Source organism: Microtus ochrogaster, chromosome 4 (genome assembly GCF_000317375.1).
Source record: "Microtus ochrogaster isolate Prairie Vole_2 chromosome 4, MicOch1.0, whole genome shotgun sequence".
NCBI classification, from domain to species: domain Eukaryota; kingdom Metazoa; phylum Chordata; class Mammalia; order Rodentia; family Cricetidae; genus Microtus; species Microtus ochrogaster.
In genome coordinates this window covers 80585253-80611590 of record NC_022011.1, presented here as the reverse complement: position 1 = coordinate 80611590, position 26338 = coordinate 80585253, and the positions used below count along the sequence as shown (strand labels likewise).

Here is a 26338-nt window from a genome sequence, read left to right as displayed (position 1 = left end):
CCTGCCTCTGCCTCCCGAGTGCTGGGATTAAAGGTGTGCGCCACCACCACCCGGCTATAGAGAGGTGCAGACATCATTTTAAAACTAATTATTCCTCTCTTTTCCCTTGTTCTTTATTTTTATTTTATTTATTTATTTATTTTGGTTTTTCGAGAAAGGGTTTCTCTGTGGTTTTGGAGCCTGTCCTGGAACTAGCTCTGTAGACCAGGCTGGTCTCGAACTCAACAGAGATCCGCCTGCCTCTGCCTCCCGAGTGCTGGGATTAAAGGCCTGCGCTACCACCGCCCGGCCTGGCCTCCCTTGTTCTTTAAACCTCTCCTTGAAGTACTTCGTTCATGTTTTCTAACTGAGGCGGTGTGCTCTGTTCTTCTGGGATATGTATTATCCTAGAATCACTCTTTTAACCCTGAGAATTTATTTCTATCTGATTTGTATTTTCCCTGTATCCCATCTCTTCTGTCTCTTGGGTTATTTCTTTGTTTTGGTGGGGCACATTCTCGAGTCACTTCCATTCTCGAGTCACTTCCTTTGGAAAGGAATGAGACCTTTCACATTTTCTTCCCATAATTTTTTGTTTATCTATCTAGGAATAGTATTCTAGATTGGAAATCATTTTCTCAAATTTAAAGCATTGTTCCATTGCCTTTTAGTTTTCTGTGTTCATCATTCTTAAACCATTCTGATTTCTGATCCTCGTGAATGAATTGCTTCTTTTCTGAAGCATTTTAGGATCTTGTTTTTTTTTTTAATATTTATTTATTTATTTATTTAGTATACAATATTCTGTCTGTATGCCTGAAGGCCAGATGAGGGCGCCAGACGTCTTTACAGATGGTTGTGAGCCACCATGTGGTTGCTGGGAATTGAACTCAGGACCTTTGGAAGAGCAGGGAATGCTCTTAACCGCTGAGCCATCTCTCCAGCCCCTAGGATCTTGTTTTTATCTCTAGCATTTAATCTTCATTACAGATACCTTGAGGTTGCTTGGTTCAGCAAAAGCATCCTTCCAATTTAAAGGTGTTTTTATTTTTTATTATATTTGTGTAGGTATGTTCACATTGATATAGGTACTTAAAGAGACCAAAAGAGGGCACCAGATCCCCCGGAGCTGGTGTTAGAGGAGGTTGTGATCTTACCGTGTGCTGGGAACTAAACTCAGCTCCTCTACAAGAGCAGTGAGTGCCACTGAACCATCTCTCTTCAGCCCTTCTTTCTAATTTAAAAAATTCACGCTTTTCAGTTCTAGGAAAGTTTGATTCATCATCATTGTCACAGTCATCATCCTTCCCTCCTTCCTTCCTCTCCACCACCATCCTCCTTCCTTCTCCTTCCTTTCTCCTCACCACCATCACCATCCTCCTTCCTTCCCTTCTTCCTTTTTCTCCCCCTCTTCCTCCTCCACCACCACCACTCTCCTTCCTTCCCTCCTTTCTTTCTCTCCACCACCACCATCTTTCCTTTCCTCCTACCTTCCCCTACCATTATTTGAACCAGAAATTAGTATAGTCTAGTTTTTCTTATGATTGTTTGGTTTCTTCTGAAGAAGGTTTCTTTAGCTTCTTAAAAAATATTTACTTTATGTGTATGGATATCTTGCCTGTCTGTAAGCATATCATGTGCATGTGTCAATCTCTCTGAGCTGGAATTAGAGATGGCTGTAATTCACCATGTGGGTGCTGGGACTGGAAGTGGGTCCTCTGGAAGAACAGCCAGCGCTCTGAGCCACTGCCGTCTATCCAACCCCCTTTTCAGGTCTTTGTTTTTGTTTTTGTTTTTATGGTGGTGGGGTGGTAGTGGTGATTTCCACTTCCATTTTCATTTTAAGTTTCCAGAGTAGTTTTTCTTTTCTTTCTTTTCTTTCCTTCCTTCCTTTTCTCCTCCTCTCCCTCCTCGTCCTCGTCCTCCTCCTCCTCCTCCTCTTTCCTCCTCCTCCTCTTTCCTCCTCCTCCTCTTTCCTCCTCCTCCTCTTTCCTCCTCCTCCTCTTTCCTCCTCCTCCCTTTCCTCCTCCTCCTCTTTCCTCCTCCTCCTTCTCCTCCTTTCTTCTTTCTTTCTTCTATCTTCTTTCTTCATCTTCATCTTCTGTCCTTGCCTGGATGAACTGTTACTGATTCTGTTTTTGAAAAAAATTGTTTTTTCTTTTGTTTTTGTTTGTTTTTTCAAGACTGGGTTTTTCTGTTAACAGCTCTGACTGTTCTGGAACTTGCTCTGTAGACCAGGCTGAACTTGAACTCACGAATTCACCTTCACTTCTCACGTGCTGGGATTAAAGGCCATCATCAGCTGGCTTATTTTTGAAAAATTTTAATTTTGTGTGTGTATGTGGGGGGAAGGTGCGGGTCAGAGGATCAAGGTCAGGTTGTCAGGCTCAGTGACCAGCTCCTTTACCGACTGAGTCACCTCTCTAGCTCTCAGATATGTTACTTTGATGTACCTAGGTGTGATTTTTCTTGTTCTTGTGGGAGAATTTGTGAGCCTGTAAGTTTATGTCTTCACCAAGTTTGGGAGTTTCCATTCTCTCTCTCTCTCTTTTTTTTTTTTTTTTGCCCTTTCTCCTTTGTCTCTCTTGTGACTAATTGCATGTAAGTTGGATTGCTTTCTGGTGCCCAGAGGACACTACTTTAATGCCTGCCTGTTACCTAGTTTGGATAGCTCTGCCCCTGCACTCTGCTGTTTTGCCTATGCAGTGAGTGAGGTGCTCATGAAGAGTGGAACTTTCGAGTTCTGGAGTCCAGTCTGTCTCTTCTAGTTTTATTCTTCTGATGTAAATTCCGGCTTGTTCATTTCTTACAAGCGTATGTAACGTGTCATTTGAGCATGTCTGTAGTTACTTTGAGGTCTTTTACTTATTGATTCCATTATCTCTGACAAAATGACTGGGTGGTGTGTTCTCGAGAGTGTTGGCTTTTTTGGAAATCATTTTTACAGCAGCTACTTAACTTATCAGGACAGCATAACTGTGTTGCCACAGGGTGCCCAATCACCACATTGCTTCTCAGGGTTTGCAGACTTCTCTGAATTGCTTAGAGTTGATCTTAACACAGATCAGGTTAGCTAGAGACGAGCACAGAATTGCTGTGCAAAAGTTAGAAATTTTTCTTTGTGGTTCTTTATTTTCTACATATTTCTTCATTCTTCATGGCTGCTGTGCTATCCAGAAACCATTTTTCCTAACCAGTGAAACTGAAGATTTTGATCCAATTTGTAGTTGCTCTGGTGTAGTTCTTGTGTCCAATTCAAATTCAGAATTATATTATTTTTATTTGAATCTCTGTCTAGTATACTGAAATTTGTGGCTCTTGAAGGACAATGCTAATGGTATAATTAGAATATCCCCAAATTGTTTATTTGGTCCTTGTCATTAAGCAAACAATACTCTGTTGCTTCCTTTCAGTACTCAGAGGTTCAGCTCTTCATTGTGGTTATCTCAGCAGTGGTTCCTGATTGTATTCAGATAGCAGTTGCTGTCTTAAAAATCCCTTTTACTGATTTAAAATGTTATGCCCACAGTTGTTTTCCTTAAATGTTTATTTCTCGCATAGACCTTTGGAAAACTTCACTTTATTCTTCTGAGTTGATATTCATAGGCATGTGTTATTTCCCAGTCATAAAATATTTGCAGGAAATATTCCTTAAATTATAATTTTTATTATTTTCTCCTTTTAGCAGTCTTTAATTTCTTCTCTCTGTTAATTCTTTGTAGCTTCCGTAAATGCCTTCTCTCGAATTCTTTGCATTTAGCCCATGAGATGCTTCAGTGGGTAAAGGTGCTCCTCGCCACACCCAACAGCCTGAGTTCCTGGAATGCAACTGAATTGACTCTTGCAAGTTGTCCTTGACCTCCACACAGCACACACACACACACACACACACACACACACACACACTCACTCCTGCACATGTGCCAACGAAATCTAATAAATAAAAGTCTTTTATTGTATTCCTTGTGATTACAAAATGTCCTTGTAACTTTTAAGCCTTCTCTGTTGTGTTTATTGCTTGTTCCTTACTGACACTATTTCTGAAGTTTTCCTGAGTTCTGCTACCTTTCATGTTTAAAATCTGATTGTAGTGGTCTTTCTTATTAAATTCTTCGTAATGCCATGCCTCATTTTGAAATAGTAAGTTATAGTTTTCACCTATTTTGTGGGTATTTCTGGCATTTTTTAAAAATTTGGGCTCCTTTTACACTTTTGTTTTTCTTGTAGTAACTTCATAAGATTGACCCATCTTGTTTGCTTTCTGAGAATCAGCATGACTTTTCCACAGAGTTCCCTCTGCTGTTGGTTTTGGATTTACTTCAAAACTGAGGCATTTTCCTTTCTTTCTGAAATTTCTAGGCTGTGCCTTCAGAAATTTGTATGTGTTAACACGTGTGTTGGGGTGCATATGTTTTTGGAGGCCAGAGATCAATGCTGGTGTCTTCTTCCATCACTACACACTTTATAAAATTTTTGTTTTTATTTTTATTTTTTTGCCGGGTGATGGTGTTGTATGCGTTTAATCCCAGCACTCAGGAGGCTCATCGTTTGAGGCCAGTCTGGTCTACAAAAGCTAGTTCCAAGATAGGCTCCAAAACTACAGAGAAACCCTGTCTCAGGGGAGAAAACATATTTATTGGCTGGAGAGATTGCTCAGGGGTTAAGAGCACTGGCTGCTTTTGCAGGTGATCTGGGTTTGATTCCCAGCACCCACATGGCAGCTCATAACTGTAACTAGTTCTGGGCACCTGACATCCTCACACAGACATACATGCAGACAAAACACCAACGCACATAAAAATAAATAAATCTTTTTTAGAAACTTATTTTTAATATTATGTGTTTGGGTGTTTTGCCTGCAAGTATGTCTGCTCATCACTTGCATTCCTGGTCCCTGCAAAGACCAGAAGAATGAGTCACATCCTCCAGAATTGGAGTTACTGATGGTTGGGAGCTGCTGTATGGGTGCCAGGAATTAAACCTGGTCTTCTGGATGAGCACCCCGTGCTTTATCAGCTGAGTCGTCTCTCCAGTCCCCCACATTTTTGAGACCCCCCCTGTCTCTCACTGAACTTGGGGTTTCTCCCTTTGGCTAGATTGGTTGGCTAACAAGCCTCAGGGATGTTCTTTTTCTACCTCAGTGGGGTTGAGATCACAGGTGAATGCTGCTTCTGCTTCTGGATTGATCTCAGGTCCTCATGCTTGCACAACAAGCACTTTTAACAACTGAGACATCTTTCTCCTACCCTTTTCTGGCCTTTTATCTAGATATTTCTTTTCTCTATTGCTATTGTACCTATTGTGCTCCTTTTAATTCCTCACAGAATAATATACACTCCTTTTCTTTCTTCCCTTTTATGAACAGGTCTTTCCAGGATTCATTTAAGATGACTGTCTCAACCTTTTTTATTTATGGATGGACTCCTTGTACTTAAAGACTATTTCAAAGGGCAAAAATATCCAGGCTACAGCTTCTGTCCTTAATTTGTCTGCTGACTTAAAGAATGGGTTTTTGGTGTTTGGTGGTCCCTGTTTTCATTCTGTAGACAGCCTTTCTCCTTTTGCTGTTTTCCATGCAGCCCTTGTAGTTGTTTGTGCTTTGTCCGCACCTGCTGTTTTGGGGAGAATCTGTGGAATTTCCTGTCACTTGGCTTTATTGTTTGTGTCTGCAGATTTTTAATAACTGTTTAGTTTTGTGTGTGTCTTCTTGAGGTTTTACAGATGGTCAGAAATTTTGCCACCCATGGCCCAATTCTTTGCTTTTGAATTGATATTGTAAAAAAAAAAAAACAAAAAAAAACCCCACCAATACAAGATAGCTCCTGAAACAACAGAGTTTTGGTAGCTTAGCAAATCATTCCAAACATTTGTAGCGTTGAGAATATGGTATTTCTTGTATTTACCTTGCATGACTTCCTTAAAGAAATCATACTTAATTTTCATATATATAAAGAAAGATTGGTTTTATACCTTGTAATATGTTTCTTTAATGTAACTCCTAATTTTCACCCTTAAAAATCTTTCACAGGCCTCAACAAATAATGAAAGTTCTAATCACAGCTTTGGAAGCTTAGGATCTTTAAGTGACAAAGAATCAGAGGTAAGTGATTTTATTTTAAATGTGGCAATGGGAAAGTAAAAGCTGGAATCGTTTTTTAAATGTGTGCCTCTCCTTCCCCCTTAACAACTGTGGTACTGAAGGTTAATATTTTGAAGGTTTCTTTTACAATTTTCCATGTAGTTCCCCTCCCCCTTGGGGGGTGGTGATGGTAGGGAGTGGGGGTGACCTTGATGAATCACAGCTGTTTAGATTGAAGATTGTATTTGGCATTGGAAAGAATACAGTTTTTCAGTTCTGTAGCTTAATTTGCTCATAAATAATACAAAGATGTTGTCAATGGAAAACCAGCTATTCGTGGTTTTATATGGTGAAGGTGGGTTTTGAAATATGCTGCAGTTCATAGTTTTTAAATTTTTACTATTTCTCATTTTAGGTTGATCTTTATAAGGGTTTGTGTGCTTTCCTAGTTATAAAAATATATCTACATAGAATTCTTGTGGAATCAAGCCGATGGGTTTCATTTTGTATATTTTTAAGAAATGTGACAAATCCCCTTTTCTAGCATCTGTTTACTAACCTCACCAAGAAGAACGTGATATCTATAAGTGAACATTTAGGTCCATGGTATGGCCTTTTCTGTGCATGATATACTTGATGGCGTCTTCTAAAAATGGTTGACACGAATGTGGTTGGGTTTAGTATTCATGTTTTGATAGAATGACTTTTTGTGGGTGTAGCCTTTTTCTCAGGAATAGAATTCTGTCTATTTAAACCAATTTATGTGTGTATGTATGTGGCATGTATACGTTTGTGTTTTTCCTGTCAATGTAAATCATTTATACTTGATTCTTGTAGCCTTTTTCTGTCAGTAGGTTGTTAACACTCAGGAATTCTTACTGCATTTGGCTTCCTTATTCAATGGAGAGAGAAACTCAAGGGTGGCATCTTTTTAGCTGTTTGTTATTGAGAGCATCTAGGAACCTGTAGGTAGGCAGTTCTGTGCCAGTTGTACAGGCACCCTGCACTCCTCAGGAGTGTGGCATAGGGTTCTCACTCATCAGGCTTTCCCTTCCACAGAGACAACTGGCAGGCAGCTGAAAGGACTGTGCAAGTGACGGGACTTTATCTGCAGTAGGTTCCCTTGAGGTAAGCGTTAGTCGCCCCTGTAGCATCAGTTATCACAGTTTAGTTTTTCAGATTAGCACATGTGTACTAAGACCTTTAAAATAGGTTAGTTCTAATCCAAGTGGAGTTAAAAAGCAAAAAAATAACAAATCAAGAATATTTCTTATTTCTTTTGGACTTTGGAATATTCTTGATTTTTTTCATAGATGAGTATATACAGTAATTTCACATGTTCTTTCATAATCTTGTATTATGAAGAGCAATAAAAGAACTTTAGGTGTTTTTCCTTTCTGTTAACCATATATATATTTGCATATATATGTAGCAAAGCATAGTAAAAGTTAGGTTCCCTATATAAATATCTTCAAAGGGAATAAAGTGTTTAATGGTTCCTTAGTTAACCAATATTTACAATGCAAGATATAGATCAAATATTTGGATTCTTATAGAGGAATTAATCTATAATAGAATTTCCCTTTAAAGAATTCAGTGGCTATATTTTAGTTGGATTTTAAATAGCTGTATTACTTGTACATAGATTTGTTTGTATTGACATTTTGACATTTGAGGCAGCAATAGAAAATCTTGAAAAATTATTTGACTTTTGCTGTCCTGTGTTGTGCATATGGGATTTTTACAAATTGATAGTTAAGCTTAGTACCAGAGTATTTTGACATTTTCTCAGATTGTACATGTTCCCTTATATCAAAAGAATTGACTGTTATTAATTGTTCTACATTTCTATGTCAGAAGTTACTTATCTAAGGAAAATGAATTGCAGGCTTTATCTCTGTGGTAGGAATTTTAATGAGTTTCCTTGATGAAATTTCATACGTACTAAATATGAATGTTCATAGGTCATGCTTTAAGGCATTGGAAGTAAATGGTCATGAGTTAGAAGTAGTTTTTGTTCTATATGCACTGACTAGTATAATTTAGATAGTGTCCCTTGTCTCTTGACATCACTTATTCTTTTTTGGTATCTGTCTCCTGATTGTTATTTTTTGGGACAGAACCAAGGCCCTGATATATTTTTAAAACAATAGTGTTTGTTTCTGCATGGGGGTAGTATTAAAGGTTTGTGTGTTTAACTAGCTGTCCTTTCACCTGACCATACCCTCCCCTCAGTTATTTTAGCTTTTCCTCCTGAGATTTAATCACAAACTTGAATAGAAATGTGCAAACATCCTGTTTGGTTTACCAGCTGAACATTTATCTGTTTGCTCTTTTAGTACTTAGGACTTTAACTCCTTCCTCAGCTGTCTTCTGCTCATACACCCAGAATCATATTTCTTTGTCTTCTTACTATTAGCATTGAAGAATACCTCACAGCCAGTATTAGGGTAATTGAATCTGCTTAAATTTACACTTTATTTCGGTTCATCTGTGTATTATTTAATCTGTGCATATGACTTATTTTTATCTGTAGAATGAAAACCTTTTGTGGGGTTGGAAAGTAAAGTGCACTGTGCAAAACCAGGGACCTGAGTGTGAATTTTTAACACCCACGTACAAAATACTGGGCATGGCAGCATACCTTTGACCTTTGTGCTCAAGGGGACAGACAGATCACTGGTATTTGTTGACTAGCCAATCAATGAGCTGCAGGTTCAGTAAGAGACCCTGGCTCAAAAAATAAGGTAGAGAATGAGGGAGACAACAGACACTGACTCTGGCCCCTCTACACACTTACACTTCCATTCACATGCACCCACACATTTACCACGCAGATACTTTCCTCTTGATAGTGCAACTATTTGTTTGATACAAATGTTCTGGTTTGTTTTCTTTTACATCATTCTGAGTCTATTCAGTCTTCAAAAATCTAATGTGAGCATTATTGTGTATCAGTTGTCTGTTCATCTAGCCTAACCATAGAATATGAAAATAAATAGGATAGCATCTCTGCCTTCAAGTGAGGTCAGCATTTGGGAGGAGACAGGCAGACATTTAAACATTGTTTTCTGACAATGTAGTGGAAGGCACTCTGAGAGCCAAGGGTAGGAAACCTTCAGCTCTCTGTGCCTGTAAGGGAAGGGAGGAAGAGATGAGGGAGGTGCGTTAGCATCCCAGAGGATAAGGCAGAGTGTGAGGCGGCAGCAGGCTAAGGGATTCCACACTTTTGTGTGGAAGGAAGCATGGGCCAGTTTAGTTATGGAGATATGGCAGTAGTTCTCAGGCCTACGGCTCTTCAGACCACAAAAGACATTTTACTACACCACCCAACAAATTCCAGTGGTATGGAATGATGTGAGATGGGGGTCACATTTTAAAGGCCCTTGAATTTCATAGTAAGGAATTTGGTGATTGAAGAAACTTGAAGTGGGAGAAACAAGCTGAAAAAGTATCAGAGGCTCCCCTGATAGTTCTCAGGGTAGAGGACAGAATTTGAGGGAAATGAGACCTGGGTTAGGGAGATGAGTCTGAGACAGTACTACCTTCTTTATAAAAGGCCAATCCCTGAGAGAGGCTCTAAGTACATTGTTTTCAATGTTGGCTTTTAGAATCTGCCCCTGCCCCAATCCTTAGAATTCACTGAGAAGTTGGCTATGACTTTTACAATTAGGGCCTGTTTTTCAACCATTAGTGTGCAGTAACTCCCTAGGTGCTTAGGGCAGTTGTTCTGCAGAATTTTCTTTAAAGCTCTTGCATCCCACTAGATTTAAAAAGAAGAATGAATAGACTTTGATGATATTGAGGAAAAGAAGGAAAGGGAAGGAGCCTAGATAGATGATTTAAAGTATTTTGCCTTTGAGACAGATGAGCAAGCAAAGTGAATGAAAATAGTGAGTTGTGTCTTTGTGGGATAGACAAGTAAGGTGGGACTGCAGGTAGCAGAGGCTAGAGGAAAGAATCTAGTAATCTCTGGCATGGGTCCTAATGAGGGCTTAGGTATAGACAACCACATCTTAAAGTGCAGTCTGATGACTCCTGGCATTCCTGAAATTTCTCCAGGGAGGTTTTGAAACTGTCATATCACCCACCCACCTACCTTCCTTCCTTCCTTCCTTCCTTCCTTCCTTCCTTCCTTCCTTCCTTCCTTCCTTCCTTCCTTCCTTCGTTTATAGAGAATTTCCATACTATGTAGCACTTGGTGACATCACACTGTTGATTTATGCATTATGTATTTGTATGTCCTAGTGTGGCAAAATCTTGAAAGGTAAATATTTGTATTTGTAATGCACCCAGAAGAAAGCAGTTTGGTTACTCTAGCCTCTCCCTGAAAGGAACAACTTAAGGAAAGAAGTTTGCCTTGACCTGCATTTTAGTGTGTTACATGACAGGGGTTGTGAGGAATGAAGAAAATGACAGACATACAGAGTACAGTTGGAGTGAAGAGGAAACTCAGAATGTTTATTTTATACATCTGAAAGGAAGAGGCAGGTTTCTTGTATATGGCTGAAGGAGGAGATGGGGTTATTTGTATACAGCTGAACAAAGAGGTAAGTTTAGCTAATCTTGGTAGGGGTTGTCTTAGTGAAGCAGTCTCAAGCAGAGTCATGTTTAAGTGTTCACAGTGTCAACATCTGCACATGGACCAGGGCCATTGGGGGCCTTGGCACATTTTTATGCTCATGTCAGCAACACACAATCACTGAGGGCTCCCTCCACCCCCGTTGAGCTTATTTCCTCATGGTTGAAGGCACAGTGATAGCAGCTTAGCCTGAAGATGCATAGGGCCACTGGTCACATGTTGTTCGTGGTCAGAGAGAGATGAGTGCTGGTGTTTCATTTGCTTCTGCCACTTTAGCCAGAGACCTCAGCCCTTGGTGCCATCTTTATTGACAGGATTTTCTTCTAAGTGGTCCTAAATCCCAGTATAACAGTCAGGGATTAGCCATCGCTGTGTCCTCAACAATATTAAAGAGTTAGAGAGGGATCCTGAGACCTAAAGATTTGAAAGCTGTTTTTGTGAAGGAGTTCACCTTAATAATGTGCTTATTGCTGAGAAATGTTGGCAGGGAAGATGGATATGGTGACAAAGATGAGCTACCTGTTGTGATAGGTAGACAGTGGGGGAACAGTGAAGAGATCAGGGAGAACTGTAAAAAGCCCTAAGATGGACACCTAGGCTCAGGTTCATAGATGATAGATGAAGAGGATCCGTGTGCTAGTTTAGCTGGAGAAGAACGATGGGACAGTGATGAGAGTGACTGTTTTGTCAGAATATGGATTGTGACAGAAGGGAAACTGTATTTAGAGTCACAGTATTGATGTAAATACAAGAAGAAAGAATCCTAGCAGCATTGGGAGGGAATCAAGAGACGTGCCGAAGAGAAGATAGAAAGCCAGCTACCACACCCCAAAAGAGGGTGTGATGAATGAAGTCCAGATGGTAGGTGGGCTTTAGTCATAGGCTGGGCTAAGAGCCTTCCTTTTCTTGTGTATCCGGGAGGTTGATATGATAGCCCAGGATATCCAATAACCTTTCCCCCTAGTTCCCAGTGGAATCAGGTTCTTTCTCCACCACTCCCCCAATATTGGTTAGTAAACTAGAGCCATGTCTAGCACTCTCCTATGGAGCCATGTCTCTAGCTCTGCTTTTCTATTTTAAAAGAAAAGTGTGAATGGATTTTGGGCTTAAGGCATGTCTAAAATTTCACAAAAGAAGTCATCATGCTACCTGTAGAGGTTAGAATTAAAGGATGTACTTTACCTGATGTTAGCTTTGTCAAGGAGACTGTATTTCCTAATTACCAGTAATCCTGTGGTTTTCTTACGTTGTAGAGCCTGCTTCGAGCTACCTGTTTGCAGTTCTGTAGCAGGAGTCTTCCTTGTCTAAATACAATGTTTTTTTCCCTTCTTGAGCTTTTTCTAAATTCTATGCACTTGCTGTCTCCACCTCTCTTAGCTCAGTAAACAAAGATAAACCAAGGAGTTTATGATTATTAATATCAACATTATTCCTACTCTATTCTAATTTTGGTTGTCTTAGGATGTTTTTCTCTGCCTTGCTTATATCATTGAATTATATTATTTTCAATAATTAACATAGGAGAAACATAGTAGTGTATCTGTGCTTCTTATGTGTGCTTACATAAAGCAGACACACAACCATATTATTCCACTTTGCCTCAAACTTATCTTTAATACTCACCTTTTGTAATACTGCATAAGCTAAACTAGAATTGAATAGCAACATTTATAAATTTGTTTTATTGCTAGAGCTAGTTTGCTTTTTATCTTGGTATTTGTCCACTGGTCTTGAACTGGTGCTGTAGTTTAAGAGTGTTGTGTTATTTAGCATTACGAGTATTAAGCTAAAGATACATAGGAGCTGAGGTGCTAGTTGCACCTGGCGCATTCCTTAGTTTTACTTTGTTTAGCACACACTCTCGGCTCTTTCCTCCTCTCTGCCAACAGACACAGAGAGCTTCTCTCTTGCTATTCCCCTTTAATGCCCTAGTCTGAGTACTCAGTAGAAAAAGGAGCCTAAAAATGACTTTCATTATAAATAGTTGGAATTTTTTTAAATTTTTATTCCCATTCCCCTAATCCATTGCTTTTGCTTTGATTTAAATATGCTCACTTTAATGTGTGTGGGCAATGGTGACACACATCTTTAATCCCAGTCTGTGGTTACAGAGTGAGTTTCAGAACAGCCAGGACTACACTCGTACTTTGAAAAACTGAAACAAACATAGGTATTTTAAAGAAGTTAAATAAATAATAAATGTGCTCAGTTTAAAATGGACACATGTAGCTTCATGCCCTCAGCAGTTTTCAGAGATGCTCTTTGTACCCTGTAGACCTCCATTGTCTTCTGAAGTGTTAGAGTCAGATAGGCTATGCTGTTCTTGATGGGTTCTTCTGTTTTTATCCTTTTGCTAGTAGTAGTTCCTTATTTTGCTTCCTTCCAAAAACCTGAACTCTTATCATGTCAGTTGTTCTAAGACATAAAGCGAAGCAGCTTCGCTATGTACAGTGAGCGTGCGTACAGTGACTGGTCAGAGGTGATACAATGCAAGAGAAAGAAGTGTTTGGTGATAGTGATCAGTACATATCTTCTTATTCAGACCACAATTAAAATGAATTATTGGCCTTAAAATTCTTGTAAAATGCCTGGATTTTTTTGTAACTTTTATTAAGAAGAACAAAAGTATCCCAGCACATGGGAGGCAGAGGCAGACAGACCTCTGAGCTCTGCCAGTTTGGCCTACAGAGTGAGTTCCAGGACAGCCAGAGCTACACAGAAAAACCTGTATTGGAAAACTGAGGGGGGGGGTGGTCAGAGTACCATGCAATAAAGGGTACATTCTTAATAAGGATCTATATTTGATAAAAAATTGTTGCTAGCTTTGTATTGCCCAAATATATACATTATTAATTTCCTAAAAGGGGAGGGGGGATGAAGGACAAGTCAGATATGGGGCTGTGGATATCAAACCTCATTTCCATAAAGTAGGAAGGGCGTATCCATCAGTCTCTTGAGATGATCCTTCCCCCTCCCCCGCTGCCCAGTTTCAGCACCCACCCAGTTTACCCACTTGGAAATTTTGATATACTCTTTTTAGGTAATGTTGATTTCTTCACACTCTAAAAACTTTGAAATGATAGTTTCTAGGCATTTATTTAGCAAGCAAACAAAACATTGTTAAATATTACCCTTTATGAAAATGTGTTTAATATGGTTGGTTTCTCAAGCGGAAAAACTTGCAAGCTTTCTAATATAAAACTTCCTGGAAGAGAAAAGTGAGATTTGTTTTAAGTGGAACTCTTCTAAGTTCAGGCTCGTATAGTATTTGATATATTCTAGTAGATGATCAGTAGATGTTTCTTGAAAGAGTAAGTTAACATCACTGTTAACTGTCCTCCGTCACAAAAGGTCTTCATCCTCCTGTTGGCCCATCCACGCCACCCTTAGGTGCTCGCATTACCTAGCGTTGAAGACGATAATACCTTGTTAGTAAGTTCATCCAAAGATGCAGCTTTCAGACTTTTAGGCATCAAGATTGTACTCTACACTCCTCCATGTTAGTGAGAATCCCAAAGGCCTTTTTTTTTAAATTTTATTAAAGTTTTTAAATTTATTTTTTATTTTGTTTATGTGCATTGGTGTTTTACCTGCATATATGTCTGTGTGAGGGTATCAGATCTTGAAGTTACAGACAGTTGTAAGCTGCCATGTGAGTGCTGGAAATTAAACCCAGGTCCTCAGGAAGAGCAGTCAGTGCTCTTAACTGCTGAACCATCTTTTCAAACCCCCCCCCCCAAAAAAAAAAACTTCTTAAATGTAGTTTACAACTATGAGTATTTACCATTTTAGGAGTAAAATTTTTTTTTGTAGGACTAAAATATGTAAGTACACTATCCATAATATCCTGTGTTTTCCCAGTCTCTGAAATATTCCTTGTTAAATTTCAGTATGCTAGCTACAAAGAATTCTTACACACTTACCGGAGCAGGATTTGTGAGGCTTTGCATTTACTCCAGATAATTACAGGGAAGCAGAGGCTACTGTCCTATATAATTGGTGAGGATGTTTAGCAGAATCTCTACAGCCCTTATGCATTTTGGTAGCCAGAAATGCCTTCAGGTATTGCTAGCTATCTAATAGTGGGAGAATAAATTTCTTTTGATAAAAGATTACCCTTAATAGAGGGGAGGAAGTAAAGTATGTTAACCATGGAGGTGAGTAGAGCTATCTAAAGTTTAAATCGCTAGACATGCAAATAAGCTCACAAAGTGTCACTTGCCCATAGTTACATGCATGGCAAGTTAATGGTAGAAATTCTAATTCAAAAGCCTGTCTTACCAAATAATCAACCCTAATTAGTCTTCGGAAAAGAAATGATCTTTTAGAGTACAGAATCTTTAGGTCTGAGAGATCGTTTGGAACAGCTGTCCAATACACCAGTCCAAGTAGCGTTTGGAATAAAAGCACATCACAAGTGTTCATTTCACACACGTGACTCTTAGAGTGGAGCTTTGAGCTCAGGCTGACATTGCTGAGAATTTTGTTTTTAGTATTTTATTCTTTAATAGAGTTTTAAAAATACTAGAAAATACATTTTTATGACAACAAAATACAGTGAATATTTTACTAATGTTCCTTATTTCTCATTTTCTGAAATATCTTTCTGCCCTGTGAATTTGCTATGGTCTAATTACTTTTCTGCTATAATGGCACAATTTTGACCTTTAATTGCACTAGGAAATTATAAGGAGTAGTACTATTATTAGTAGTACTATTATTTTTTGTGTGTGGGTGCTTTGCCTGTTTGTATGTCTGTGTAACACGGGCATGCCTGGTAATGGGAGGTCAGAAGAGGGCTTCGGATGCTCTGAAACTGGATTTCTGGGAAATGATCCTGGATCCTCTAATTCAAAGAGCAGCCAGCACTTTTAGTTGTTGAACCATTCTCTTTAACATAAAAGTAGTAGTATTTTTTGTTTGTTTGTTTGTTTTGTTTTTTTGACTTTTTTTCAGAACATATTATTTGACCCATGATACATCAAAATCACTTCTAGATCTTTTAAGGTGTCTTTGTAGAAATAGTTGGATTTGAAATAGAGACTCTGTTTAGAAATAAAGGCTTTATAAATTGAAAATCATTGCCAATAGATAAATGGAAGAACAGTTAAAACCAAGACTAATCACAAACCCCCGAGAAAAATGTTGTTGTCGGGAAAATAATAGTATATGTTTGTGTCTGTGTCAATGGGAACTGAATTTAGAGCTTCTTGTGTCCCAGGCAGATGGTCTGCTACTGAGTGGTACACTATATTATCCTTCCTATTCCTTGTGTATAGCTCTTGAAATATTGGTAAATATCCTCATATATTAATATTGTTAAGTGTAGATTGATAATCGCCATTGAGATTAAATTTTGAATTGTGCAAGTGCTACATTTGATCTGAGCCACCATGTGGTTGCTGGGAATTGAACTCAGGACCTTGGGGAAGAGCAGCAAGTGCTCTTAACTTCTGAGCCATCTCTCCAGTCCAGCAGTTCATATTCTCAGACACAGCATTCACACTTAAAATTATCACAGCAGGTCTGGAGAGGTTACTCAGTGGTTAAGAGTACTTGATACTTTTGCAAAGGACCCAGGTTCACTTCCCAACGTCCATATTATAGCTCACAGCCGTCAGTTAGTCCAGTTCCTGGGGATCCAGTACCCTCTTCTGGCCTCTGTGCATAGCACACACATGATAAGTGCAGGAAAGCAACCAGAAAGTAAATAAAGTTTTAAAAGAAATTAATCTTTTTAAAGAAATAACAGCACAGAGGGGTGTGTGTGTGCGCGCGTGTGTATAGAACTAGAAACTTGTGTTTAAGGTATTGACTGTGGTAAGTGTATGAAAGACAGTTACCACTTGTCTATTACAATGGGACAGAAATTGAAACCACTGTTTTAAATTTTGCATATTGTAATTACTCTCATAATGCTAAGACTGCATGGTGAATTATCTCAAGTTATTGCTTCCCAAACCCACTGATCTCATCCTAACAAGTGTTCTCTATGGCTGTTTGATTCTGCTTTTGTAGCTTGAAAGCTGCTGACAAGATAATTTGGATAAGGGAGAAAGTTCAACTTGATTCTATTTTATGGTGCATTCTACTTACTGAAGTCTTAAAGGGAAAGCCAGAGAAAAGAAAATGTCAGTAAACAGTTATGCTACATAATGAGAAGGTGGCACTCTAAATCACCAAATTACTGTCCACTAATAATGAAGACATAGTGTGTTCTTCTTAACATACAGGGATTCTGTTTTAAGTTTCCCAAGTGAAAGCTAGGTTAGAATGGTAGGATAGTTAAGAAACATGGTTGTTAGAACTCAGGTCTTAGATGCTGGACATGTCATGTAAGACAGTGAAATGTGCAGACTTGAAAAAGTGTAACTGTTGGTACTGGAGTGTGGTTACCCACTTCTTTCCTTCTTGCTGGTGCTCTCACACTTTAATGTTATGGTACTGTCACGTAATAGGAGCAATATGTCATAGACTAGAGTACACTCGAAGTAGCTAATGTTTTTATCTACTTAGAGTAACATGGAAAAACTTTTATTTGATGATGTTTCCAAAGCATTGAATATATAAACTTTTATGGTAGGTTTTAGAGTTAGCAGGATAACAGATTTCCTTTGAGGGGTCAATGTTTCTTGCAAAGATTTCCAGATAATAGTTCATTACTAAGTTTTGTTTCTTTTTCAGAGATGGACTACTCAAATTCTTGTCATTGTAGATGAAAATATCCTTGAATTAGAATGTCCATATTTCATAATAAATTTTACAAAATCTAAATAAAACATCAAGGAAGCAAGAACAATTTCTCAGCAGAATTTGCTATATTATGATCTGGTTCTTTAAGTTTAGAGAAAACAGAATTTCTTTTAAAAATTATTATTTAACTTGTATGGGTGTTTTGTGTGCATGTATCCCTGAACACCACTTTCAAACTTGTGCTTGCAAAGGTGGAGGATGTGAGGTCCCCTGGAACTGGAGTTACAGGCAGCTGTGAGCCTTCATGTGGGTGCTGGGAGTTGAGTCCTGGTCCTCTGAAAGAGCAATCAGTGCTCTTAACAACTGAGCAATTTTTCCAGTCCCGAAAACAGAATATTTTACACATTTCACATTCTTGGGGAGGGAGTATTAATTTGCATTGACTGCTGTTGTAAAGATTTCTCAATCTAGTTTAACAAATTCTGCCAAAAAATGTGGTTAACAATTGAGCACTGAGTGCAGGATGGCTTAGTGGTTAAGAGCCCATGTTACTCTGGTGGAGGACCCAAGTTCAGTTCCCAGTCTCTGTATGGGGGTTTACAATACAATGATCTTTTATTCCAGTTCCCGGGAGTCTGATTCAGTCTTGTGACCTCCACAGGTACCAGGCATGTACATGGTGCACATGCATGCATACAGGCAAAACACCCATACACATAAACTAAAATTCAAAAAATAAAGATTGAACACTATTCTTAGCAGCTGTAGGTAAAAGTTGGGTTACAGTGACCATCCTAGAATTCGGTGTGTGGATATAAATCATTCAGACAGACAATGAATTGTACTTTTGGAATCAGTCATTGGCTTGATGAATATTTCACTAACGATACTTAGTATAACTTTTCTTTGTGTTTAAAATGTTTGTAATTTCTTAAAGGTTTAGTTGGGAAGAAATTAAATATAGCCCTGTTAGCTATTAGTAATTTTGTTAATATATTATCTGATGTGTGTTGCATGTTTTGTTAGGCTTCGTGGACTCTAAATAGAAAGAGAGCGAAGGGCAGTACCTATCCCCTTTTCGTTGATGTGCTGTAACCCTTTGTGGGGAAAATTTAGTGATCTCACCCGAGACTTGTAGAGACAATCCATAATGATTTATGCCCCTCCCTCGTTTTGCCACAGCACTAGGATTCTGTGTTCTTGTCTCAATTTTATTTGCATTGAAGAAAGATAGTTTCACATTTTAGCATAAACCAAGAAGCTACATGATTAACTATAAAAGTTTTATTTAAATAAACACGTAAGTTTTAAATGAAAGTAGAACTTTAATTATATCACCTTATAATTTGCCTTTGTTTTTTGAGCAAATTTGAGCAAATTTGAGCAAATTTTCAACTGCTAGGAAACACTTTGTAAATTTCTGCCATATGAGTTCAAATGTCTTGGAACATTAAATGCCAGAGTAGTGTGTTTCAAACCTGGCCTTCGTAAAGCTAAACTGTTTTATGAGTGCTAGCCTTTCCTTCATTTTTCTCCTGACCACTCTTCTACTGTGTGTTGGAATTCTCGGGCCTTTTATGATCATGCATTATTTTCTCCTGACTCTAAAACAAATCCAACTTTGACTTCTCTGTTCATCCTTACTGAGGTCGGCTAGTAAGTTGGAAAAGGTAGAAAAGGAAAGAAAAATGACAGTGTATTAGGCAAGAACAGTAAAAAATTTGAAAAGTTGTATAGGGAGTATTTGATGTATGCAATTTTACACCTCGTGAAAATACACAGGTAGTGTCACTGATGGCTTTAGATTGCTTTAAGGGAGCCATTGCTTCTTCACAGGAGAATCTTATTAAAATAAGGTGCTGTGTCTGCAGTTGTGGGTAGCAGCAGCATAGGTTGTCTCTCTGTAGGTTAATGCCTTAGCTCAGCTTTCTATGTTTCCTTTAGTAATTTCTGGACTACAACCTATTCTCTCTGCAGGCATAAGTTTAACAGTTTGAAAATTGCAGTTAGATTCTAAACTTTGTCAGTGATGTGCCTCTGAGTTTCTGCACATTTCCCTCATAAATTGTAAGTCCTCAAACAGGCCTGTGTATGAATGAATTACTTAGAGAATTGATAGTGGTAGACTTCATTGTATATTTTTGTTTTGTTTAATATCAGTATTGCTTACATTATTTAGATCTAAACTCAACAAACATTTGTGTTAGGGTTGCTGGGGGCCTAAAACTATGTTCTGTGACACACACATGCACGCACACACACACAAGTATGTTCATAAATAGAAAATGTTTTGCACGCTCTACAAATTACTTGCAAGCTTACTAGGGCATTATGACACATAATTGGAGTTTTGAAACATAAAACGCATGGACATATAGGATGAATAATTATATTGTTGACATAAAAAAATCATTGTGTGCTAAGTTATACAGCAGGTGCTGGGTTCTAAGTGTATTCCTTAACCAGTCCCCACATTCCTGTGATGCTGATGGTATTGTATTTTAGATTGATAAGATATAGATTTCTGATGTACATAATAGATGAAGGGTTTATTAGTCTATTCAGGACTTATGGTACCTGGACTATTAACATATTCTGTACAACTCCAAGTATATCCACAAAGTGAAAGATTTGCACACGGGAGAAACTTTAGGGGATCCCAGAAGGAGAGAAGGTCTGCACTCAGTAGCAATGTTCATTTTACAAACTATGTGTGCCATGACCTCACAGTCTCTGTCTCTCACTCACTTTAGACAGTGCTGAATTTTCCCGCTTGTTTCCACTCCTTTGTACATTATAAAGATTTTAGACTTGTCTTTTTTTTCTTCCCTTGTCATTCCTCAAACTCCCATCTCATTTGAGATGAACCTTGTGGCTTTTCTTCTTTACTGTAATTGTGACTTCACTACTCCACCTCCTTTAAGTGAAGTTACCCTTTCCTCAAAGGTATATTTCATTTCCTTCTACTGAGAAATTGCGTTCAGAGGGGGGAAAGCCTTTATAAGTACTTCTTTATATGCCTTTCAAAAATTATCTTAAATATTCTTATTGAATGTACTGTGTAATGAATTTTTTCCCAAATATGTGTGAGAATTTGTATATAATATATCACCATCCCAGCTCTCTTGTGATTACTGAAATGTTAGCATTTTAATGGTTTGCACTAAACAAATCTGTTTGCCTCTTGTGAATACATTACCCTTTCTCCTCAGAAATGTAGCGGTCTTAGCCTGTGTAAACCAGTGTTCCTTGGGGTAAACCAGAAAATACTGATTCTATTATTACTTTCAGAATTAAATTTTAATGTTTTTTTTTGTTTGTTTTGCCAAAAATCTAAAGATAGAATTCAGTAGGCTCTTGATGTGCTTTACATCCAGTGTGACGTTAACTTACTCTGAAAAATCTTATTTTCTTAGGTGTTAGATACATTTGTTATAGGCTGGGTGAGGTGATCCACACCTTTAATCTCAGCACTCAAGAGGCAGAGGCAGAGAATCACTGTAAGTTCAAGGCCAGTCTGGTCTATGTAGCAAGTTCCAGACCAACCAAAGTTACATAGTGGACCCCTCTCCCCACATATATATTTGTTGGCATAGATTTTTAGAAGAAATATTAATAAATTATTATTGGAACACTTGCTTTCATTTTAATACAGGGTTAGGATTCTTCATAAAGATATTAACAAAAAATTTTGTTTGTTGTAGTACTCTAAAAGTAGATTTACAGGGTTTCCTTAAAAATCTATGGATTGTAAAGTAAAAAACTGAAGAGATAATGTGTGATGGGTAGGTGTGTAGTTATGTTTTGAAATACCTTGCCATTAATTCATTTAGTTTTTGATTCAGGGCATGTAGCATGTCAAGTAGAGAATTTGGACTTTAGAATTGCACAAAACTAAATGTGATTTGAATTCCTGATATATAGCACTAGTAGTGCAAACCTTGAGTAAGTTATTAAGTAGTCATTCATATATTTGTCTAGTAATAACTAGATGCTAGACCCTGTAGTGAGAGGGCAGGTGGGAGAAGATAAAATATTTATCTGTAAAAAAAAAAAAAAATCAAAGTTGCAGCTAGAAGTTTTGGTTCAAGTCTTTAATCTCAGCACTGAAGAGATAGAGGCAAGTGGATATCTGTCTCAAAAAACAGTATAAACCATACTCAGATTATGGATTATACAAAAACACGTGATCAGAGTTGATTTATTGGCCATTCTTTGCTCACCATTGGTTTAGAGCATAATCTATGTGCTTACTATAATTGTTCTTGAATAATAATTGCCAAGCATCCAAGTGAATGGTCTCTTAGTTTGGGTTGAGTATGTCAGTTTGTGTTCTGTCCCTATTTCCTCATTGAAATTTACTTTTTATAGACAAAATATCTATTAGTATTAAAAAAGCAGGAAACAGTTAATTTTCCTCTTCTTCACTTAAGAATAATAAGGGCTAATTCTCAGATTTCTTGTTTTCCCTTAAGCCAAATTCTGTATATGTGAATGAACTCTAGTTATTACTTCTAAATAGATTGCATGTCAGTGATTTCATTTGCATCCTGTGAGCACTGTTGAATGCTTTATTTGGCCTCAAAAGTAAAGATGATTTTTACATTGACAGTAATAATTTTGCATATTAAGACCATAATTTAAAATTTTGTTAACTTATTTTCCTTAGACACCAGAGAAGAAACAATCTGAGTCATCCAGGGGAAGAAAGAGAAAAGCAGAAAGTCAGAATGAAAGTAGTCAGGGTAAGCAGACGCCATCTTCCTTCAGAGACTGTGCACACTTAAAATGCGTTACTCTAATTTTTAACTCATCAGGACTGTAACTGTTGCATAAGTGCTTTGTGGTTTGCAAATTTTATATCTATTATATATTCTCTGCATTTACAATAGCTAAGGACTGTACTTCACATAGAAATAATAAAAGCATGAACCTGCAGGCCTTTACTACTGTAGGTAGTTAGCTCATGGTTACTGTGTAGGGACTTTATCATTTCCTTGTCTTTCATTTGGGCCTAGAATCTGGTAAGCATTTCTTTATTTTCTTTACTTTTCCTTTTTCTTATAAATTACAATATTAATAGCTTCTTGTTTTTAAGTACAAGTTTTATATCTCACTTTAAAACAAGCAACCTATTCTCTTCTTTATTAAGAAAATAGTTGCAAGAATAATTACACTACCTGTTTTTTGTTATGCCCATTTCATCCTTTTATATCTGCTTTTTGTGATATAAACTTACGTTATTTTTATTAGGCTAAACATGATCTCTTCTAAAAATTTTCTTTGTGAGTGTAGTGTATGGGCGTGGGTGTTTGCAAGTGAGTGTGCTTGTGCACATGTACAAAAGTGAGTGTTGAGTGCCAGGGTTCCTCTTTCTCTGCCTAGTTCTTTGAGGTAGGGTCTCTTCCTTGAACCTAGGGCTCATTTTTCTTGCTTGGGCTGGAAGCCAGCAAGCCCCAGTAATCTTCATGTTCCCACCCTGCTTGGAGTGAGGTTACAGGTGTATGTAAGGTGTCTGCCTTGTTATGTGGGTGCTGGGATTCACCAGTTCTGGGGCCTGAACATTAATTCACATTATAACAATAAGAACTTTAGCCACTGAGCCAGCACTCCACTCCAGACGATATGATTTCTTCTAATCGATAGCATACTGATACTACTATTTTGGGGCCTGAAAAGATATACAGTATAACTTGATTTTATACATAGAGTTGCATGTTTTGGAGCTAGTTTTTAGCTGTAAGATCTAGCCTTATGAGCTGCTTTACCATTTACATGTTGCACTGAAATCAAAGGGTGTATTACAGCAGTTGTCTGGGAAATGGAAGGGCTTCGTCAATGGCCTCTTTAAGGTGTAAAGTGTGTTCAGCCTCACTTTGTAGTTGCTCCCTTTTTCTTGTAGTAGCCATCCAGCCTGTGGTTAGTGGGCATGGAACTTCTTCATTTTAAAGGTACATTAACTTATTTCAGCAACAGACTGACAAGATCTTAAAAGTAAATCCCTAAATAGGATGAGGCTTCCAAACTGGTTTAGTTAACTTGTTAATGGTTTGTGTTTTAGGGGCCATGGTTAAAGGCACTCCACCAAGCCTGACAGCTTGAGTTCCACCCTTGGGACTTCCATGTTGCCACATGTGTACTGTGTTTGCCACCTCCCACTCCATGCACTCCCAAACACTAAATACATTTAATAAAAAAGAATCCAAGCCTTTTATCTGTCTGGTCTGCAGTCCACAGAAATGCCTGGTCTTCTGGGTGAAGATCGTTGCCTAATTAGATCTCAGCATCTTTTCCTCACTGAACGTATGTTTTAGAATGACACTGGCTTATTGTTTTTCCTTCCCAACTCTCCTTAAAGTGACCTTCAAGCCCAGAAGTAAACCTTTTGACTATGTTAATTCATGTTTCCATTCCATAGCCAGTTCTATTAGTAGAAATACTTAGTGCTTTTAAGAAATCAGACCTGTCTCTGAAACTGGTAGTGGGGTAATTTTCTCCTTAATCATAATGTACTTTGGAGGAATGGTTCCTGATTAAAATTAGACTTAAACAAGGGAGAGAAAACATGGAGGGGGTCTATATAGGAGCAGGTTCCTCTGGAGATTCAATATCATATATATGGGAAAGGGTATAACAAAAATATGGGTTTATTTAGTAGAAAAGAATTAGGGAAATAGCTTTTAGGTAGGCAACCCAAAACATCCCTTCTTCGTTAAGACTCAGAGTCTTCAGGGATGTTACCAGGGACAAAAAGAACATTCCATGGGATGAAGTCTCTGCAATCCAGCTGACTGCTAAAAAACAAAACAAAACAAAAACAACAAAACAACATTGTATGAAACTTTTATCAAAATTTCTGGAGAGCAGACTGGAGAAATGGCTCGGCAGTTAGAACAATAGCTGCTCTTCCAGAAGTCCTGAGTTCAGTTCCCAGCAACCACATGGTGACTCACAACCATCAGTAGTGAGATCTGGTGCCCTCTTCTGGCCTGCAGGCATACACTCAGGCAGAACACTGTATACATAATAAATAAATTAATCTTTACAAAAATTTCTGGATAGCAACTGTTTCCCAAGCCCTTATTTAATTTAAAAAAAAAATCTCAATTTTGTTTAAGACTGTTGGACCTTAAGTATAGAGTTTGTTCACAATGCCTGGCACCTAAGATGTATTTGTTATGCTAGTAAGACAGATCTCAGTGTGTTGTGGCATTTGCCTCCAAACATGTCTGAGTTTTATTCCTAGCACTCACATGGTAGAAGGAGAACACTGATTCCCACAAGTTGTCCTTTAGCTATCAAGTGGCAACCATGCAGGTGTGCACACATATTATGCACAAACACAAATTAAAAAAATAACATAAAACCAAGAGTTAAGGAATCTAAATGAGCACATAATAATAAGTCAGAATTGAATTGATGTCTATTTATATAATGCAAAGGTTGACTGATGTTACTAGATTTTCTGTTTACTCCTCAAAGAAGTCATGTATTCTCCACAATTAAAATTCAAGAATGAACCCCTCCTTCCTAAAACAAAAGGAAATACAACCTTTCTTAATAATAAAATTTTTAAAACTAATGGAGAATGCATTTTAGGTCAGAAAATGTAAGGAACAGTATGACCTGTGATGACTCTACTTATCAATATGGTCATAAGAACAGTTATTTAGCTGGGCGGTGGTGGCGCACGCCTTTAATCTCAGCACTTGGGAGGCAGAGGCAGGCAGATCTCTGTGAGTTCGAGACCAGCCTGGTCTACAAGAGCTAGTTCCAGGACAGGCTCCAAAACCACAGAGAAACCCTGTCTCAAAAAAAAAAAAAAAGAACAGTTATTTAAATACAGACTTTGAAACATATAAGCTGCAGCAAAGACATTTTGGAAAACATAGTAAGACCCTAAATCAAAAAAGAAAAGCTGAAGTAAAGAAAAATCAAAACATTTTACAAAATAACATTGACAATAAGTATGTTGTTGTTTGCCCGAAATGTTAGATTTGGGTTTGTATCAACTGAAGCTGAGTTTTTTTATTATTATTATTATTTTATTATTTTTATCATCATCATCAAAGTGTTAAGTTTGTCAGATAAAGTTACCACTATCCCTTTCAGTTTATTGATTATCTTTTCTGAGATTAATAGATACTAAACAATATTAATAATGTTTTAAATACCAAGTTCCCTTGGTTGGGGAGGTGGCCATGGGGCTCTGTGGTAGCAAATGCTTAACATATCAGAAGCCCTGGGCTGAGCTAGGGAAAGGAGAAAGGTTGGGTGAGAAGGAAGTAGGAAACCCTTAATGTTATTTATCTATCTTTCAGTAATTGGTACTTTCATAAATTTGCATATATCTTAAAATGCAATTTTATTAAATTTTATAAATTTGTAAAGATTATTAGTTTTTATTACTTATCACTACCTTACTAAAATGCCACATACTTTTAAATTAAATAAATGTGTTTTAACTTGTCATTTTTCTTTCTTTGATGGGAGATAATCATGACTGGCTTTTATTAAATCTATACCTTTTGTTTTGTTTTTAGGAAAAAGTATTGGGGGACGTGGCCACAAGATTAGCGACTATTTTGAAGTAAGTTTGTTGGGAATTATTTCCGGTTCCTAATTCAGTATAGTTCTTCTACAAGCTGAAAATCATTTCTTCGAAGCACAAAGTCAGCTTTTGAGAAGAATGTTGGTATTGTATAATTTTTCCTTTTTTAGGAACAATAACGTTTCAGAGTGCTTCTTCACATACTTGTAGGTAAAGGTAGCTGCTAGTTTTTTGTTTTCAGACAGGGGAACCCCAGACTGAACTGGGGTAACTGCAGACAGAGTAGACCCGCTGTTTACTGCTTCTATCAGCATGGGCTTTCTCCTCTCTTGGCTATAATGAGCTCTGTGGATGGAGATTAAATAATTGGTAGGGATGTGGCTCTGAAGATGCGCTGAAAAAGATAGCTATGCTTTTCTTTTTTTTTTAAGATATTTATTTATTTATTTATTTA

At 37.7% G+C, this 26338-nt stretch overlaps 1 protein-coding gene across 3 annotated transcripts in view; it reads left to right on the top strand.

Moving 5' to 3' along the window:
* Tlk1 (tousled like kinase 1) overlaps positions 1-26338 on the top strand; it is a 107588-nt gene that overhangs the window by 39361 nt on the left and 41889 nt on the right. For all 3 annotated transcript variants that reach the window (XM_005346544.2, XM_026778561.1, XM_026778559.1), the window contains exons 3-5: positions 6008-6079; positions 22003-22078; positions 25877-25923. In XM_005346544.2, coding sequence (XP_005346601.1) covers positions 6008-6079; positions 22003-22078; positions 25877-25923 — 195 coding nt within the window. The remainder of the gene's footprint in view (positions 1-6007; positions 6080-22002; positions 22079-25876; positions 25924-26338) is intronic.